This window comes from Mesoplodon bidens, assembly GCF_964165515.1.
Source record: "Mesoplodon bidens genome assembly, chromosome: 3".
In the NCBI taxonomy this organism is placed as follows: domain Eukaryota; kingdom Metazoa; phylum Chordata; class Mammalia; order Artiodactyla; family Ziphiidae; genus Mesoplodon; species Mesoplodon bidens.
Genome location: NC_138178.1, coordinates 132,536,355 through 132,556,355, shown reverse-complemented (window position 1 = coordinate 132,556,355; position 20,001 = coordinate 132,536,355). Strand labels below are relative to the sequence as shown.

General features: G+C 37.3%; 1 protein-coding gene and 1 pseudogene across 2 annotated transcripts in view; one reads left to right on the top strand and one right to left on the bottom strand.

The window, feature by feature from the left end:
* The window catches only part of WDHD1 (WD repeat and HMG-box DNA binding protein 1), a 62,718-nt gene that overhangs the window by 1,746 nt on the left and 40,971 nt on the right, over nt 1-20,001 (top strand). Inside the window, exons 3-10 of the mRNA XM_081228842.1 lie at nt 7,351-7,462; nt 11,904-12,055; nt 12,729-12,840; nt 13,017-13,067; nt 14,059-14,154; nt 17,379-17,471; nt 18,295-18,401; nt 19,079-19,220. Of these exons, the coding sequence (XP_081084968.1) occupies nt 7,351-7,462; nt 11,904-12,055; nt 12,729-12,840; nt 13,017-13,067; nt 14,059-14,154; nt 17,379-17,471; nt 18,295-18,401; nt 19,079-19,220 (865 nt within the window). The remainder of the gene's footprint in view (nt 1-7,350; nt 7,463-11,903; nt 12,056-12,728; nt 12,841-13,016; nt 13,068-14,058; nt 14,155-17,378; nt 17,472-18,294; nt 18,402-19,078; nt 19,221-20,001) is intronic.
* Nucleotides 894-7,180, bottom strand: LOC308614972 (Krueppel-like factor 17; annotated as a pseudogene). Its single transcript has 3 exons — nt 7,174-7,180; nt 5,641-6,703; nt 894-1,024 (listed from the first exon to the last, which is right to left on the bottom strand). The product of its transcript is annotated as a Krueppel-like factor 17 (transcript).

Below are 20,001 nucleotides of genomic sequence, written 5' to 3'. Positions count from 1 at the left end.
CGCAAAAATAAATGTACATTTAGAATTACACTTAGAAATACTAAGTGATAATGCAGTGATAAGCATATGTGAGGGGAAGTTGGTCGAATTTGAGGAGGCAGGGAAGGCATCTCTGAGGAAGTGTTTCTTCAGATGAGATCTGAAGATTGAGTTAGACATTAAGAAGTATAAAGAGACGGGTGATGGTGGCAGTGGGGTGGTGATGTTGGCATTCCAGGTAGAGGGAACACTCTGCAAAGTTCTGGTGGGGTTAGGGATCATGATATTCTCAAAGGACTGAAAGAAAGCTAGCCATGCTTACATGTAGAGAGTGATGCACAGATTGGTGAGAGAGAAATTTGTGAAGGTATGGAGTGGGCATCCTATCCAAGGCCTTCTTTCTTTATTAAGGAATCCTGTTTTTATCCTAAAAGCAGTAGGAAGGTATTAAAGATTTGAAGCAGAGAGACGTGATCAGTCTTGTTTTTGAAAAGATACATAGAGAATGAATTGGAAAAGGAGCAGGAATGGATGCAAAGAGACTATTGGGAGGTATCTGTATTAGTCCGGTTGAGTGTGATGGAAGCTTGGACTAGAGTAGACATGGGTATGGAGAAAGAGGATATATTCAGGAAATATTTAAGAGGTGAAATCAGTAGAATGGATCAGATATTAAAGATGAAGAAGAGGGAGGTTTCTGGCATAACATCTGCGTTTCTGGATGTTTGGGGAAGTAATTGGCCATTAGGAGATACCTGAAACATTTGGAGAGGAGCATATTTCAGAGGTAGAACAGGGGGTGGAGATTATGAGTTTGCATTTGAACCTAGTTAGTGTAAGATTTCTTTGAGAAATCCAACTAGAGATGTAGACAGTTAGATAAATGGGTCTAAAGATCAGAGGAGAAACTTGAGTTAGAGATAGAAATCTACATCTTCAGCTGATACCTCCTGGAATTCAGGATTGAGGTACTGGCTGAAAATCTGAATAGGGGAGATGTCAGTATACACGTGATATTTAATGCTATGAACTTGGATGAAACCACCTAGGGAGGGAGTGAATGTATTTTTAAAAAAAGCTTCGAGGGCTAAACCCTGGGTACTCCAGAATATTTAGAGATCAAGTAAGAGAGGGAGGATCCAGCTAAAGAGAATAAGAAGGGATGGCTAGAAAAGTAGAAAACCAAGACACAAGAATGGTATCAGTAAGCCAAATATAAAGTATTTTAAGGAGGAGGAAATAATAAACTATTGTAAATGCTGCTTGTAGTGATGTGGAGGCTATGGATGAGCTTGAGCTTTTTTTTTTTTTTTTTTTTTTAACAGAGTGTTGATAAAAGCTTTGTTGCAATGGATTCAGGAGAATGGAAAGGGAGGAATTGGAGTTTTATGAGGATGACACTCAAAGAATGAGGGTAGTCGGATAGGAATGTGGAGTCAGGAAAGGTGATTTTTGTTTTAAGGGGAGAGAGATTACAGCATATATGTGAGTGGAGATGATCCAACAGAGAGGGATAAGCTGTTGTTAGAGTAGAAAGAGGGAGAACTGCTGGAGTGGTGTCTTTGAGTAGATGAGAGGAGCTATGATATAGTGAAAAGCAGGAGAGATTGGCCAAAGATAGGAACATGGTCAATTTTATAAGTAGAGGGAAGGGGCACCTAGGAGGAATAGGGAGAACATGTGAATAATATCTATAGATTGCTTCTGTATTCTGAGTGAAATAGGAAGTAAAGTCATTAGTCGAGAGTGGACAGGAGGTAGAGGTTTGAAGAAAGAGGAGTAGATATGAGATAGAGGGTTAGTAGAGAGGGAAAGTTGAATGGACTAAGAAAATGTAATTGGATTCCAGGGCAGGACTAAAGATCTAGTTCAAATTAGTGATCACGAATTTAAAGTGAGATCAAACAACCTGGTTATGTGTTTTCTCCAGCCCTATTTAGCTCTATAAGTGCAAATTTATTAATAGGCAGAGAGTTGGATTTAACCAGGGTTCGGGTTTTTCCGGGTAAGTATGACAAAGTGAAAGAAGGGCAAGGGATTCGAGAGTAATGCGAAGGAGTGATTTTAATGACAGACTATGGAATCTAAGCCAGATTAGGAGGGATGTGAGAATTTGAGGGAGTGAGAAACAGTGAAAGGTAGTTTCCATAGATTGTAGATCCTCATAGAATTTAAAAATTGTTGGAGTTAGGATATTAAGGGTATAAGATGAAACGATAAGTGATTAGGATGCTTGAAGTTGAGATTATGAAGCAGTTGCATTGTTGGTAAAGACAAAATCTAGGTTGTAACCATGGGAGTCTGAGGTGGGGTGGAGGGCAAGATCGAGTGTCAGAAGGTTTCATCTACATAGTTATTGAAAATACTAAGAATTATGATAGGAATAGTGTTGTTAGAGAAGGAATAACAATGAGCCTTGTGCCAAAAATCTTTAGGGAACAAGGGGATTTCTCTTGAGGAATTTGTAGCTGGTCTGATGACAGTTTCAGGCCTTTTTTTTTTTATTGCGGTACGCAGGCCTCTCACTGCTGTGGCCTCTCCCGTTGCGGGGCACAGGCTCCAGACGCGCAGGCTCAGCGGCCATGGCTCAAGGGCTCAGCCGCTCCGCGGCACATGGGATCTTCCCAGACCCGGGCACGAACCCATGTCCCCTGCGTGGGCAGGCAGACTCTCAACCACTGCGCCACCAGGGAAGCCCCAGGCCTTTTGTTTTAAAGAGAGAGTAGGGTGTGGCAGTAGAATGGAAGTGGTAATGAAGTGCAGGAAAGGCCCACCTCCAGATCCCAGAGGGATGTAGAAAAGAAATCAGCCACCACTTAAGAGGGCTGAAGAGGAAATGGTGTCCTCAGAGGAATGTTCAGAAAAAAGTTGATTTTGCTGGTGCCTGACGATGAATCTCATGAGGCCCAGTGGAAGGGTTAGGGAGGGGTGGTAAGATTAGGGAAAGAACATTGCTGTGGGAGGATGGAGGATCCAGATAGTGAGAAATGCCTTGGTAATCATTGGCTTCTTAGAGTTATGTCATAAAGAGGATAAAGGCATGATAGAATTAGCCCTTTGCTGGGACTTCCCTGGTGGTCCAGTGGTTAAGACTTCACCTTCTAATACAGGGGGTGTGGGTTCGATACCTGGCCAGGGAGCTAAGATCCCACATGCCTGCAGGCCAAAAAACCAAAACATAATACATAAGCAATATTGTAACAAACTCAATAAAGACTTTAGAACTGGTCCACATCAAATTTTTTAAAAAAAAATTAGCCCTTTTCTCTGAAACTTACTGTGGATTTCTTAATTTATCACCTAAACCAGCATACCTTTGAGAATGGGGAGAAGGATTTCAAAATAATTAAAAGTACAGTTTCTTAAAAATTATTTTTTGATTGGCAAATTATTCTGTTTTGGTAGGTCTGTAACATATTTCTATTCAAAAACTATTTCAAAACAATTTTTCCTAAAAAAAATTTGTGACATTAAGAAACTTCTTTACATTGAATATATATAATCTAAACATTAACATAAGTAAAATAGTCATTCTTGGCACGTATTCATGTACTTTAATCAATTTTTTTAGTCTGTCTAACATGATGTAGCTGATATTTTTCTGAAAAATGTTTTTTTCACTATACTCATTTATTTTCCTTATAAAACTGGCTCTAGTCTTCTTCAGAGTTGCATTTTACGGTTAATAAATTTGAAGTGAGACCTTCAGTTAATTCTTTTCTTTATATCATAATATTTTTCAATGAGAAAACACTCCTTTTAGGTTCTCAATACCTGGTAAGCTTAGAGCAAATTCTACTAAATGGAAGAGTCTCAATTTTTAAAAATTTGCCTTACCTGAAATGGATAAATATTTCACCTTCAGTATTTTTACAGGTTCTGTCTTTTCACCTGTTTTTAGAATACCCTTTTTCGATAATTAGGCCTACAATATTTTTTTTTTTTTTTTTTTTTTTTTTTTTTTTTTCTTTTTGCGGTACGCGGGCCTCTCACTGTTGTGGCCTCTCCCATTGCGGAGCACAGGCTCCGGATGCGCAGGCCCAGCGGCCATGGCTCACGGGCCCAGCCGCTCTGCGGCATATGGGATCCTCCCAGACCGGGGCACGAACCCGCATCCCCTGCATCGGCAGGCGGACTCTCAACCACTGCGCCACCAGGGAGGGCCTACAATATTTTTAAAGACAAAATTCATCAAGTAAGTTCTCTCTACTTATGACTCCCTTAAATGTTTCACAAATTTTAACCCTACTTCATTTCATTTTGGCACAGAACATAAATTTATATAATTAAAAAGAAGAGGTCTATCAAAAGATTCTTCCCAAAAGTCAAGATATTCCAAAGAGCAATCACAGAATTTCAACATTAAATCATTCACCATTTCACCTTTTAATATACAACTTGTTCAATTCTCATTTGCTTCTGTAGAGATTAAATTTCAGTGTCTCCTCTGTATAAGCTCTGTTTTCTTTCTTTCTTTTTTTTTTTTTTTTGCGGTACACGGGCCTCTCACTGTTGTGGCCTCTCCCATTGCGGAGCACAGGCTCCAGACGCGCAGGCTCAGCGGCCATGGCTCACGGGCCCAGCCGCTCCACGGCATGTGGGATCTTCCCAGACCGGGGCACGAACCCGTGTCCCCTGCATCGGCAGGCAGACTCTCAACCACTGTGCCACAGGGAAGCCCCCCCCCCTTTTTTTTAAGTACCAATGTTTTATTTGGGTGATGCAAATGCAGAGCATTGAGAGTGAGAAAAGGGACTCGATGCAAGGAGGAATGGGAGGTAATGCCAGGTGATAGGTTGAGTCTGCTTCATGACAAGCCTGGAAGAGGCACAGAAGGTGTGTCCACTGGCTACTTGGGAGGTCTCCCCACTGGGAGAAATGGTGTCTTGTGCCAGTTCAGGGAAGGGAGGGAAGAAGAGGGAATTTATCGGCCTGGATTTCTCCCATCTCCCATTAGTCAAATGTTACCCCAGGAGCACTAACTCTTCCACATTCCTGGGCTGCTAGTGGCTACTTGAGGTGCCAGATCCCATGTCCTGTGGGGGCATTCCATCCAAGTCTGGAAATGATGGGAGGAGGCAAACTCTGGGCATGAGGCTGGTGAGTGCTGGAGAGAATCTGATTTTGTACATAAGATGTGTTCACAGCAGTCCAATACTGTTTTTCTTTTACCAGAAGAGGGAACTTGACATAATGATCAAAGACCTTTCCCAAAGTCACATGGCTAGTAAGTGGTAAATTCAGGATTTGAACATAGTCTGTCTCTGGAAACTGTCAAAGACCAAGATAAGGAACTTGGATTTTATGTAGCAGGCAAAGGAGAGTGGCTAAAGGGTTTCAAGCTGGGAGTGACATAAGATAAAGAGCTTTTTATAAGGCTCCCAATCTCTACTTTGCTCCATCTTCCCATGTGGCTGAACTTGGCACAAAAGTAGGTGGCCCCAGAGATGTGAGGACACCCAAGACAGTTTTTGATGGGCCCCGACTAGGTCCAGAGCTATATGGGGTTCCACACTGTCTCAAAATCTTTCTGTCTTCATCAAAGCCTACACCCACCAAAGAGACTAGCTGGTCAGAGGCAGGCAGGATCTGAGCAGAGAAGCCAAAATGAGGGGAAGAGCAGATTGACCTAAAGACCAGGAGCAGGAGGACCAGCCATACGTCCACTGTCAGCCAGTGGGTCTGGGGATGTTGGCACCCGCATATGAGTCCTTTGATGTTGCCTGAGATGGTCAGATCTCATGAATTGTCGGCCTCACTGGTCACATTTACGTGGTCGGTATTTGGTGTGTATCCGAGTATGTCTTCTAAGTTCATTGGAACGGAAGAAGGACCAAGTACAGTCTTCTCACATGCATTTATAGGGCCTTTCGCCTGTGTGTTTGCGTTGGTGACTCACGAGGTGGGAGTGCTTAGTATAAGCTTTTTCACAGTTCTCATAGTTGCAGCGGTAAGGCCTTGAAAGTGCGGTTCTCCTCCTGGGAGCCCTTTCCTGGGCTCCGGAGTACTGCTCTGCTCTCCGTGGAGCAGGTAAGGGCTGCTTAGGTAGGAAGGGGTCTTCCTGGGAGACTGGCTGGCTCACAAAAGAGCCCTGGGATTTCAAAGCCAGCAATAATGGCGATCCAGCTGGGGGCATCCCAAAGTTGTGGGGTTTCTAGGAGGCAACATCTGATCCAAAGAGGGGAGCATTGCTGGGGCCTCAGTGGAAGGCATGGTTGGATCCAATAATGTTTTAGGTGTTAAAGGCCCTCTGTTAAGAAGTTACTGTTGGGAGGCCAGAATAAGGCATGGTTCACATTCTGATGTGGGACATCATTGGGATTCCACTGGCAAGTGAGAACTGGCGGCCCATTGGGGGGCATCCTTAGATTCCCACCAAAGGTCGGGGCCACCCCTGAAATACTGGGCTCTCCTAAGGGCATCGCCTGGGGCCACTTGAAAGTCATCATTCCTGGCTGGGAAGGAGACATTCCCTGAGTGTAAATCATCTGGGAAGGAGTGAAAGTCACTTGAGGGCAGTAGCTCACGCCGTGGTCAGGCAGCGACATACTGAAGTGTGGCCCCATTTCACTAGCATTCTGCCTGGGTGCCTCAGCAGAGACCAAGGGGATCCTCTCCAGCTCTGTGCACTGAGGAACATGTTGAATGCCTGATGGGCCATGATTCCAAGAGATGTGCACTCCACTGCTTCTGGGAGATGAAGACACGTCCAAGACGACATTGACTTCTCAGTATCCTGAGTGGGAATGCTGTGGGCAGGTCTCTGTGAACTGGTGCAGAGCCACATGCCACTGGCTTAGGCCCTTGGCTCCCTGCTCCATCTTAACCTGGGATCAGTTGCACATTGAGACTCCACCATTTACCATTTTATTTTTGTATTTTATTTGCTTTTGTATGTGCCCAGAGAGGACACATACCGAATGAAGAAAAGCACTCAGAAAACGATTTGGGAGTTGACAGATAGCCATTTGAATAATCAGCTTTGGATAATTGAGCTCTTCCATTCATCCATTTATTCATTCAACATTTATCAAAGCTTCTATTTGTTAGAGACTACTTTGTGCTAGAGACACAATGGTAAGCAAAGTAGACCTGGTCCCTGTTGTTAGAGAGATTACATTCATTTTTCTTACATTGTTACAAATATATAAGGAACTTTATGCCAAGGAGAAACTGTAGAAAGCATAAACTTACCTTTCATTTTACAGAATAGGAGGTTAACAGTCCTTGTTATTGAGGTTTATGTATGTAAAATGAGGAAACATATTGGCTAATACCTTGATTTTATTAGAAAAGAGATAAAGTAACATTCCAAAAAAATTAATAAGCCTAAAACTGGGTGACTTTTTAACGAGTGTGTTTCCTTCACAGTTGTATTGTAACTTGTGGAAGTGATGGTGATGTGAGGATTTGGGAAGACTTGGATGATGATGATCCTAAGTCCATTAATGTTGGAGAAAAAGCATATTCATGTGCTTTGAAGGTATTAAAACAATTACAGCAACTGATATGAAATGATACTGCCATGTGATGTTTTGTACTTGGATGAAAAATATTTTTATAGAAGTTTTGAATACAGATAAACTTTTTCATTTCTCTTATGAAATAATAATATTTAAAAATGTGTAATAATGCCATAATTTGCCCAAAACTTTTACAGGTAACATCTGAATGGTTTATTAAAGGTGATTAATGGATAGTAATGATGAGCCAATTAAAATATATGCAGGAAATTATACTTTATCTTTTAAGAGATTTAAATGTATCTTTTTTTTTTCTTTGAAGGAAAACTCAGTGAAGGAAAACTCAAATTTTTAGCTCACTAATTCAGATAACTTGAGGAATTGTACTGGAAAAAAGGACTGTTTCATTAACTTTTTCAGGATATATACTTATTTCACATTTCTGATGTTTTATATAAAGTAAATATAGGAATGAGATGTAGATTACTTGGAGAATGGAGATATGTTTTCAGAAGGACTTTGCAAACTAAGTGTCTAACCTTTTTATTTGTGATGAATTTTAAGTTGAGTGTATTGTATTTGGATAGGAAAAAAACATCTTTCTACAGAATTCATATTTTTTTCAAACCCAGACTCATTAAGGTAGATGAGATGGTCTTTAGATAACTTTAGATACTTTTTAAAAAATGGTCATATATAATGGAAAATGTATTCCTAGGAGAAAAAATATAAATGACTAATGTACATTAAATATGAGCTAAATCTCACTAATAAGCAAAGAAATGCAAATTACACAATTGGACTTTTTTTCCTGTAAGATTGGCAAGGATGAAAAATATTCCTGATCCCAGTAATAGTGAGGGCTTGGAGAAGTATTTTAAAGGAAAAACAACTCTTCTCCTGTGTTTCTCCTTTACTCTCACACTACCATGCTCACAACACTTCTGACACCAGATATATGGGGTTTTCCCCATATCAATAAGTTCTTTGCAATACTGGGTGTCCTACACTTCAGTTCAATTTTGACATTAACTGGAGTTAGCTCAGACCTCACAGGTTAAGCTCTCAGTCCCACGAGACTATCCCCCACTTCAGACACCAGTCGCGAGTATTAGGTCCCCAGATTACCTACAACTTGTGTTCAGCTTGGCTGCAAATGGGGATTTCCATGACCCCCTCCTTGGATAAGATCATTTGCTTGAACAGCTCACAGAAATCAGGGAAATAAGTTTACCAGCTTATTACATAATAAAGGATACAGATGAACAGCCAGATGAAGAGAACATGGGGTGAGGTCTGGAGAATGGAGATGTGGAGTTGGGGTGCACCACCAACCTGGAAGCTCCTTGAACCCCATGTTATTGGGATTTTTATGGAGGCTCATCACATGGGCATGACTGATTATTAACTTCATTTCCAGCCTCTCTCCCCTTCCTGGATGATAGGGGTGTGGGGCTGAAAGTTCCAAGCTTCTGATCATGACTTGATCTTTCTGGCGACCAGCCACCATCCTGAAGCTATCCAGGAGCCCACCAAGACGCACCTCATTAGAACAAAAGACATTCCTGTCACCCAGAAAATTCCAAGGGATTTGGGAGCTTTGTGTCAGGAATCAGTCAAAGACCAAATTTTGGAACAAAAGTTGCTCCTGGTGCTCTTATCACTTAGGACAGTTCAAGGGTTTTAGGAGCTCTGTGCCAGGAACTGAGGGTAGAGACCAATATATATTTTCTGTTTCACAGTATTTTCACACAACAGTTGCTGGAAGTATAACTGATGAACTTTTTTTGGAATAAATTGATAATGATGTATCACAGTTAGAATGCACACAGGCATTTCTGGCTATTTACCCTAAGGAAGTACACACATTCATTTGTGTGGACAAGAATATTAGTAAAACCATTGTTTATAATAGCAAAAGAAACAATTGAAGTGTCCCTGAATAGAGAATACGTTTTATAAATTTTGGTAGTCATATAATGTAATACTATGCAGCCACTAAAAAAATGCGGGAGTGCTGTATACCTTCATTTGGAAAGTTGTTTACAATTAATTGAAAAAATGAAAAATAGAGTTTCATAACAGTCTGTTATAGAATAGTCTTCTGTTAAAATAAAGGATTTAAGTACATAAATATTTGTAATTTGCATATGTATAGAATAAAGTTAAAAAGACTTAACCCCAACATGTTAATGGATATTACTTCACAAGAGTAGGGAAACTCACTGTCTGCTCAGGACAGTTTCGTGTTTTTTTTTTCTACAATAAGTATGTACTGCTTTTGTATACGAAAAAGACTTTAAAGGGCTAAAAAATGAAAGTGGGCTTGTGGTAGTTTCCTAGGGCTACGGTAACAGGTACCTGGGCTTAGGATTTAGACATGTCTTTTAGGGGCCACTATTCAACTGACTACAAGGCTCATATTCAGTGCTAAAATGTTTGGCTTTAGGAATGGAGTTTATAATTCTTCAATGAAATGATGTTACCAAATAGCCATGCAAAGTTGACAATTTCATTTAAAGCATAATTGCTTATAAATATGTAAATATGTACTTTATGGATTCAGTGCTATAGGGAAGTACAATTAGGTGCTTTATTTGAGAACAAAGCAGAAAAAAAATCACCCTCCAAAATAGTGAAACTGGGATATATCAACATATTTGTAGGTAGTAATAGTTAACGCTTGCATAGTATTTTACGTTGTCTTTAACAAAGGTAAGGAGAGGTACGTGGAATTATCTCCATTTTATTCTTGGGAAAATCAGAGCTCAGAGGAAAGTCAAATGACATAGTAAGGAACACAGTGGGCCCAAGTCATCCTGTGCTGGGTTCCATTCCTCCCTATCCACCAGGGAGAAGGATAGTCTAACCAGATCCAGACCACAGCTCTGATCCTTTGCATGGTTTCTTTTTTTTTAAATTTTTAGTAGTTGACACTGTATACTGGTAGTGATTTGATTTCCCTGTAGATTTGTTTGAAAATGACTTCAAAGCAAGGCCTTTATTCAGGTCTCCCAGGTGAGTTAGTGCTGTTATATACTTTAACATTTTCACATGAATAGAGGGCTAGTTAAAGTTTTGTTAAAGAATTACCAAGATTCTTTACTAGAGCTAACTGAGGGTGCTTAGTATTCTACTAAGAAATCTGTCTGCGAAGTAAAGCACAGCCAAGGTTGCAAAATTTCTGTACATGCACACAAATAAATAGTTGGTGTTTCTGCAGTTTTGCCAAAGAACACTTAGCAGCATCAGTGTTGTATTGAGTTGGTTATAGCATTTTGTTGATTCTCTTCTGGTTTTTACATTTAAGTTATTGTTAGCTTAACTTCAACATTATGAATTTAGTTTATTATGGATTTAATTATATACAGTAGTTGCAATGTAGGCATAAACAGTATTTTTCACCAGTTTTCCAGTAATTGAACTTGAAGGTGTTTATCACAGTTCAAATTTGAATCATCTATACTGTTATTTCAACAGATGTATACATTTCCCCAAATATTGCTATATGGTAACATGTCGTTGTATTACCAGGTTCTTTTCCCATTAGAATGGGAGAAGATGCTGTAGATAAGCTAAGGGTCCTAAGTGCACAAATACGGCTGAGACCTATTGCTATAGGGTAAAGTATGTTCATTAACAAACTTGAGTAGTTTGTTTCTTTTGGTAGTTATCATTTAATATAAATTAATAAGTTGACCATATGATATATCGAATTGTGTATGAGGTTGGTAGACTATGATTTAGTCCATCAGGACTTAATTCCTCCTGGGTAAGTAATAAAATTAAGGTGGTAGGGCAGATCCCTGACCTTTTATGATTCTTAGCTAAAAGCTGTGCAAAACAACGGTGTTTGGAGATCATTTTCGGATCCTAAAACTTTCTATTTAGTGTTTTTAAAACACTAAATAAGCACTGTGCTTCCACTGCAGGGGGCACAGGTTCGATCCCTGGTTGGGGAACTAAGATTCCGCATGCCCTGCAGTGCAGCCAAAAAAAAAAAAAAAAAACAGGAGCCATGGATTCGTGGATTCGCATTTAGACTTTACCCTACTCTGAAAAGACATCCAATGATTGTTTTCTGGAAACACAGGGCAATACTAATAGTGTCCATTGTGCTCTTCCCTCATTGAGATTAGCTATGTTTTCTTGTTCTGAGTCTCCTTCTTATGACATTTGGGAATCCACAAAAACACTGTTTAACTATTTTTCTTGCCAGAAGTACAAGAGAAATCAGAGGCTAAAAGTTTGGCTGATGAAGAGGGAATTAAATGTTCTAAAGGCAGCAAGTAAATTTTTCTTGCTAATAGCCATTTCAGAAAAATTATATATTGATTATTTTTCTCTTGACTTGAACTACATTTATAAGTTTTTTTTTGTTTTTTACCGGATTTTTAACTATGGAGAGACTCCCAATTAATTAATTAATTTTTGCCAATGTTTCTTTCATTTTTCTTTTAGAATGGGAAATTGGTCACTGCAGTATCTAACAATACTGTTCAAGTGCACACGTTTCCTGAAGGAGTTCCAGATGGTATATTGACTCGCTTCACCACAAATGCAAACCATGTGGTCTTTAATGGGGATGGTGCAAAAATTGCTGCTGGATCTGGGTAAGGCTCTTTGATATCAGAAAATGAAATAATATTAGAACAAAATGGCCTCATTCATTGGATTCAGGGTAACATTTTCAGGATTCTGTACCTTCTCTGTTGTTGTTATTTAATTATTATATTCAAGTCTTCTTTCTGGTAAAGGTTTTTGATGACAAACTTGTGCTTCTTTGTGAATTGAGGTATATTGCTTTGCTGACAGCCTGCTCAGTAAATGCTGGAAAAGATTGGGGAAAGATGATAGTTGGATACAAAATTTTTAAAATTATTTTTGGTACAACCTAGACTGTACAATCAGGATTTTTGTTGTTTTTCTTGTTGCTTATTTGTCATAGGAAAAAAATGTAATTGGTGAATTGCTGAGTTGGAGTAAAAGGCATAATGCTTTTAAAAATGGTTGTGGCTGTAATTAGATTAGCAAATAATAGAAGCTTAAGATCTAACTAAGGAAACCACTTTCTAAAAGTATTTATATTTTAACATATGGGAAATCTTGAGTTATGTTTTTAGCAACTTTATAGACCAAAACTAAAAGGTAATATGGGTGCCAAATTTCACATGTTGCTATAAAGAAATTATGGCATTTACTCTTATTACTTTGAAATATTTGGGTCATAGCTTTTGAGAGCCTTTTGTATTGACATTTATTGATGTACGTTACTCTTGTTCTTAGTGATTTTCTAGTCAAAGTTGTGGATGTGGTGGATTGCAGCCAACAGAAAACATTTCGAGGACACGATGCCCCTGTTTTAAGTCTTTCCTTTGACCCTAAGGACATCTTTCTGGTAATCATTTTTTTCCCCTCTCTTTTTGCATTTTTTGCGAATATGTTTAAAACTGTGAGAGAATTAGCAGAAAGTTTCACACAATTGTTAAAAGCCTCTTTAATTTATCAGTTGAACCAGTCTCCATATAGTATTATGGCTGTAACTATAGAGAAATCTATTGTTTTCTTCTGCAGGCATCAGCTAGTTGTGATGGATCTGTCAAGGTGTGGCAAATTTCAGATCAGGTAAGCTCATCAATTTGAATTTAAAACTTTTTGCCTATTTCCATCATATATTGGGCTTTACATAATGTATTATTGGACCAAATTAATAATTCTTCTTCATAGTTTGTTTCTTTTGAGTAGCATTAAATACTGGTTTTGTGATCAAATTCCCCAACAATCTAAGCAAAAGTAAATATGTTGAAGACTAATTGATTCTGTATCTAATCACAAAGGGAAATTCAATCATTATATATTTATAAGCTAACTACCATATGTTGGTCTCCAGATGTTGGGGATAAGAAAGTAAGGCATGGGCCACACTTGATTTGGAGAGTCACATAACTTATTCTGACTCAGCCTGGTAATAGCTTTAAAGGAGGTATGAAGAAAATGCTTTCTGGATTGGCAGAGGGAACAAGGAATTCTTCCTGAGGCAATCAAAGAAGGCTTGGCATTTCTAGGAATGATGTGGCTGATGAGAAAAACATCCCTCACAGATATGCTTCAGCTTATAGCCACAGTTTCTTCCCTCACTTTTGAACTATTTAAAAGGATTGACTTTGACACCTTAACATTTTGTAGTAGATCTCAAGTTTATTTTCATAGTTACTTTAAGATTTTAATGTATTGGGGTTTTTTTTTTGTTTGTGTACGTTTATTCAGTGAGTATACTGTTTGCTTATTCTACATAGGAAATACTCCTATTTGAGTTAATTATTTAAGACTTGTGCTCTTTATAACTGTGAAAAACTTAAAGTAACTTAGGTAAATCAAATATTATAATTAGGTTAAAGTGAATTAAGTTGCTTTTTTCCAAGCTAACTATCAGTTTGAAGAAACCACTTATTAAATGTACTCAGTGCTGCATATCTTTTTTTGGGAGAATTTTCATAAGGGGAAATAAATTTTCTTTTTTTTCATTTGGCATTTTATTTTTCATTTTTATTTATTTAAAAAGATTATTTTTCAGTCACAAGACTTACATTTTCTTTTTTTTTTTTTTTTAAATCAGACATGTGCTATTAGTTGGCCACTGCTGCAAAAATGCAATGATGTGATAAATGCAAAATCAATCTGCAGACTTGCTTGGCAGCCAAAAAGTGGGAAGGTGAGTGACTTTTATTTTGTTTTGTTTTTTAAATATTTATTTATTTACTTCTTTGGTTGTGCTGGGTCTTAGTTGCGGCACATGGACTCCTTAGTTGTGGCATGCGAACTCTTCAGTTGTGGCATGCATGTGGGATCTAGTTCCCTGACCATGGTTGGAACCTGGGCCCCCTGCATTGGGAGCACAGAGGCTTAACCACTGAACCACCGGGAAGTCCCTTATTTTGTTTTAATTATATATTCCAGTCCTTGTTATCTTTGTAAGAATAGATTTTTTAATTGTAACTATTTCATTTAGATTATAAATTTTAGAGCTCCAAGCAAATTAATTATTGAAATGCTGGAAGAAACACTTCAATTTTTTAAAGGTTCTTTTTTGAAGAGTACATTTGGCAGGAATGAATTGATTTTACCTTTTTCTTTACATTCATGTTTAATGGGACAACTTTGGAAACAGTCTTGTTATATCAACTCTTACTACTAGTGTTTAACATTTTGGAGGTACTAGCTGATACAGTTAGACAATAGAAAGATATGAGAGGTTTGAAAGAAGGGAAGGAGAATGCTCATTATTTGCAAATGCAATGCTTGTAATACGAGGAAATCCCAAGAAAATCAACTGGGGGAAAATATTACTAATAAGAAAATTCAGTAAGGTAGTTGGAAGCAAAATTAATAGGTGAAACCTATAGTCCTATATATAAACAATAGCCATTTAGAAAACATGGTGAGAGAAAATAATGCACTAACTATGAAATCAAAAAAGATTTAAACTTTTAAGAAAAGATAAGATAACTAGGAATAAACTTACCAAAAAATGTGAAAGAGCTATGTAAAGAAAATTTAAACATGCTACAAAGAAGAGTAAAAGAAGACTTAAATAGAAAAAATGTATCCCATTCTTTTTTGTTATTTATTTATTTATTTATTGAGGTATAGTTGATTTACAATGTTATATTAGTTTCAGGTGTACAGTATAGTGATTCAAAATTTTTATAGATTATATTCCATTTAAAGTTATTATAAAATATTGGCTATATTCCCTGTGCTATATAATATATCCAAAAGGATAAGCTAAAAAGCTTATTTATTTTATACATAATAGTTTGTGCCTCTTAATCCCCCACCCCTGTTTTGCCCTACCCCCTCCCTTCTTCCCACTGGTAACCACTAGTTTATTCTTTATATTTCTGAGTCTGTTTCTGTTTTGTTATATTTATTCATTTTATTTACTTATTTTTATTTTATTTTTTAGATTCCGCATGTAAGTGATAACATACAGTATTTGTCTTTCTCTGACTTATTTCACTAACCATAATACCCTCTAGGTTCATTCAAGTTGTTGCAAATGGCAACATTTAGAAAAACACATAGAAAAATATATCCTATTCTTAGAAATGAATTTTTGTTATAAAGATGTCAGTTCTTCCCTGAATTATCTATAGTTTTGAAGCATTCAATATAAAATATCAGTAAGATGTTTGGGGGGACCAAATAGAACTGATTCTAAAGCCATATGGAAAAGCAAAAGTCTTGAAAAAGAAAAGTGGTAAAGTCTAATTCAATCAGATATAACATTATAATGCTATGGGAATTAAAAGTGTGATACTAATTCATGAATAGACAGATATCTATTAAACAGAGAGATAGATCCAGTATATATGGGAATTTAGTGTATTATAAAGGTGGAGAAAAGGAGATTTAATAAATGTACTGGCAAAGGGCATGAATACCAGGGCGTGAGAATTACCAAGAACCATCTTGGAGACTTCCTATCACATGGTGAATCTCATTGTATAGGTATTTGCTGTATCATCTTTTTAACTTCTCTGTATATGTGAGAATTTCCAGAAAAAATTTATAAACTCGACAATATGAAAAATAAAAAAAATAAATATTTCAGTGTCAAAGAACAAATGATAAACTGAGAAAAAGTTTGAAACGATATGACAGAGCTAATTGCCTTAATATTCAAAGAGTTCTTATAAATCAATAAGATCCCAGTAAAAAGATGAACAAGGACATGAGCAGACAGTGTACAGAAAAAGATACACAGATGGCTTTTAACATGAAAATACATGCAACCTTTCATACTAAAAGAAATACAAGTTGAAATATGATTGTCTAGTTTTCATTTGTCAGATGGTCAAAGATCAAAAGTTTGGTACATACTGTGTGGAAGAGGATGTGGCAGTTTTTATTAGAATGAATGACCAGTAGTACTAGTTCTAGGCATATATTTTATAAGCATATTTATACATATGCACTACAGAGTATGTATAATGAAAATGTTGTATCATTGTTTATAGTAGCAAAAGACTGTAAACATCCTGAATGTTCATTAATAGAGAACTGGTTAAATAAACTGTGGAATTTATTCCTGAAAATGGAATACTCTGCAACTGTTAGAATGAGGTATATCTGTGTGTCTTCACATGGAATAATCAGTCTTTAGATATATTAAAAACATCAAGCTGTAGAGCAGTAGGTATAGATAGTAGATAGAATGCTACTGTTTAATTGTGTGTCTACTTGTATATAAGTACGTATGCATTCTTATATGGTCTATGCTTATGTTTTTTGCCTTTGGGAAGTAGGAATAGGATTTAGGGATTGGAGGGAGACTTTCTTTTTAATGTACGACCTTTTGTGTCATGTAAACATTTAAGGGTACATTCTGCACTAAAGTGATAGTTGGGAAATCCAGTGTATTTCTTCTTTGCTTATGAAACATTAATTAATCTAATTAATTAAAAATATTTTAAACATAGTTTTACTATTCATAAATAATACATTTTTCTTCTTTTCTTGATAAGCATGGAAAGAATATGTCAGTTTTATTTTTTCTACTAATCTGTTTTTTGGAAGTGTATTTAAGAAGATAAGTTTCCTTTTCCAAAGATATTCGAAGTATTCTGGCTCTGTTTCTCTCCTGCCAGCAAATAAGATGAATTTTTAGATCCAAAGGGCTTATATTCCTTAAGCAATAGTATTAAAAATATTAGTGACTATAAGTTCTCTGTCTTTCAGTGCAAGCAATACAGTGACCATCACCCATTCTTTATCAAAATTTTAAGTAGCTTTCTGAGTTTTGTTAGTTGCCAATTAAAATACAAATTTGCTTTTATGTTTTGTAGTCTTATTTAGATGAATTTTCTGCTCTTTTTTCTCTTTAAACTTAATTTAGTGTAAACTTTTGTTTAAATCATTTATCTTTCCTAATAGTTACTAGCAGTTCCTGTGGAAAAATCTGTTAAGCTATATAGAAGAGAAACTTGGAGTAATCCATTTGATCTTTCAGATAATTTCATCTCTCAGGTAGGTTTTGTAAGTGATACTTTCAGTAGGCTAATGGGAATACTTAATGCATACTTTGCTTTAATACAATTACAGCTAAATATTGTTGGAAATGGAGAACAACTCCGGACTGCTGTGCATGTGTCCACCTTCTACCCCTCAGCCTTTCTTCACTTAGTGAATGACTAGTAGATAAGTCTTTGCTAGGTCCTATCTGACCTTTCTCCTTTGTGAAATTTGGTAAGAAAAATCTTCTAATTTATAAGAAGTCAAATTTAACCCTAACATAGTATTAGAATAGGTAATTCTCACATTATTAGTAATAATTTATTGTTAAGTGAGTTTTATTGAGACTTGTGACTATGGACACTGGAGTTTTAGAGCAGGAAAGGTTGTTAGTCTGTGTTTCTTTCTCTCTCTCTCTCCCTCCCCCCGCCCCCTTCTCTCATGTATACCCATTTTGCAGTTAGGAAACAGAGGCCCAGTAGGTCAGCAATGGCTTAGTACGATTCACTTCACTTCCTAGTTCTCTTCATCTTGATGGTGACTGCTAAGACGATAACTTGTGTTGTCTTTCTTTCTAGGATAAAAACATTTTTTAGCTTTTGTTTTTAAAATTGTGCTAGTGTAATTTTCTTGTGATAAAGTAAAAGCTGCTATTACTTTGATTGTTGAATATTATTGAAAAAGTTAAAAAGTAAGCAGACTTTGTCTTGCTGTTTATGTATCAGATTTAATTAGAAATTGCATACAATAAGGGTTATAAAAATTTGAATTTGGTAATAAAATGAGTTTTTAGTTTTAAATTATATGAAATTATTAATTTATTGTTTTTCTTTACTAGACCCTAAATATAGTAACCTGGTCTCCTTGTGGACAATATTTAGCTGCAGGGAGTATTAATGGTTTAATTATAGTTTGGAATGTGGAAACCAAAGATTGCATGGAAAGGTATGATTCAGTAAATCTTTTGTTTCTTTTTTGCTTATTTCTATTAGATTTTTTTTTTTTTTTTTTGCGGTACGCGGGCCTCTCACTGTTGTGGCCTCTCCCGTTGCGGAGCACAGGCTCCGGATGCGCAGGCTCAGCGGCCATGGCTCACAGGCCCAGCCGCTCCGCAGCATGTGGGATCTTCCTGGACCGGGGCACAAACCCGCGTCCCCTGCATCAGCAGGCAGACTCTCAACCACTGCGCCACCAGGGAAGCCCTATTTCTATTAGATTTTTAAAAATTATTATTAAACATTTCAAATCTGCAATCATTAGATTGTTAAAATGCAGACATATAGCTATGTTTATCAAAACTTTTTCTAACTAAAATTTACCTAAAGAAATGTATAGCTTAGGGGGCTTCCCTGGTGGTGCAGTGGTTGGGAGTCCGCCTGCCAATGCAAGGGACACAGGTTCATGCCCCAGTCCAGGAAGATCCCTCATGCCGCAGAGCGGCTGGGCCCGTGAGCCATGGCCGCTGAGCCTGCGCGTCCGGAGCCTGTGCTCTGCAACGGGAGAGGCCACAACAGAGAGAGGCCTGCATACCGCAAAAAAAAAAAAAAAAAGAAAAAAAAAGAGAAATGTATAGCCTTTATTTTTCTTGACAGTGTTTTAAGAATTCACTTTTTAATTTTTAGGGTGAAACATGAGAAAGGTTATGCAATTTGTGGCCTGTCATGGCATCCTACTTGTGGTCAGATAGCTTATACTGATGCAGAAGGAAATCTGGGAGTCCTGGAGAATGTTTGTGACCCCACTGGAAAGATGTCAAGCAGTAAGGTAATAATAGGGTAGAACAGTTTCTTCAAAGTCTTTCTGTGGTCATATGAATTTGGGAAACACCACAAACTACATTACTTTCTTTGAAAATTATAATTTATGTTATTAGATGCTCAGTAATGCTCTATCACAAAGAACATTTAAACTTGTTTAACCTAATGTTTCCCAAATACGTTTTACTAAGGAACTTCTTTCTCTCCATATAATATCCATTAATATTTCATGGCTTTCCAAGGAATACCTTTGTGAAAAACTGTAATATTTTAGTATCCTGGTGTTCTAGGTGTTTTTTGTTAAATGTTTTATAGATGAAAATTAGTTAATAACTGTAACTTAGTTTAGCCTAAGTTTTTCTGTCATGAATTCCCTTAACTCTTAGAGCTAACTATATACTTCTTATATACTTATATAACTAACTATATGCTTCTTAAGCTGCACAGCCTGACTGAACTGCTTTAAACAGGCTGCCTTATTTTATACTTCCTTGTTTTTGTTCATTATTTCCCCTGAGGTGCCACTTAGCTTGCCTGAGTCCCCAAAGATTCAGAATTTGGTAGTAGTAGGTACTTAAAAGTGGGGCCGAAGGGACTTCCCTGGTGGTCCAGTGGCTAAGACTCCACGCCCCCAATGCAGGGGGCCCGGGTTCGATCCCTGGTCAGGGACCTAGATCCCACATGCTGCAACTAAGAGTTTGCATGCTACAGCTGAAGATCCTGCGTGCTGCAACCAAGACCCGGTGGAGCCAAATAAATAAATAAATATTAAAAAAAAAAGTGGGGCT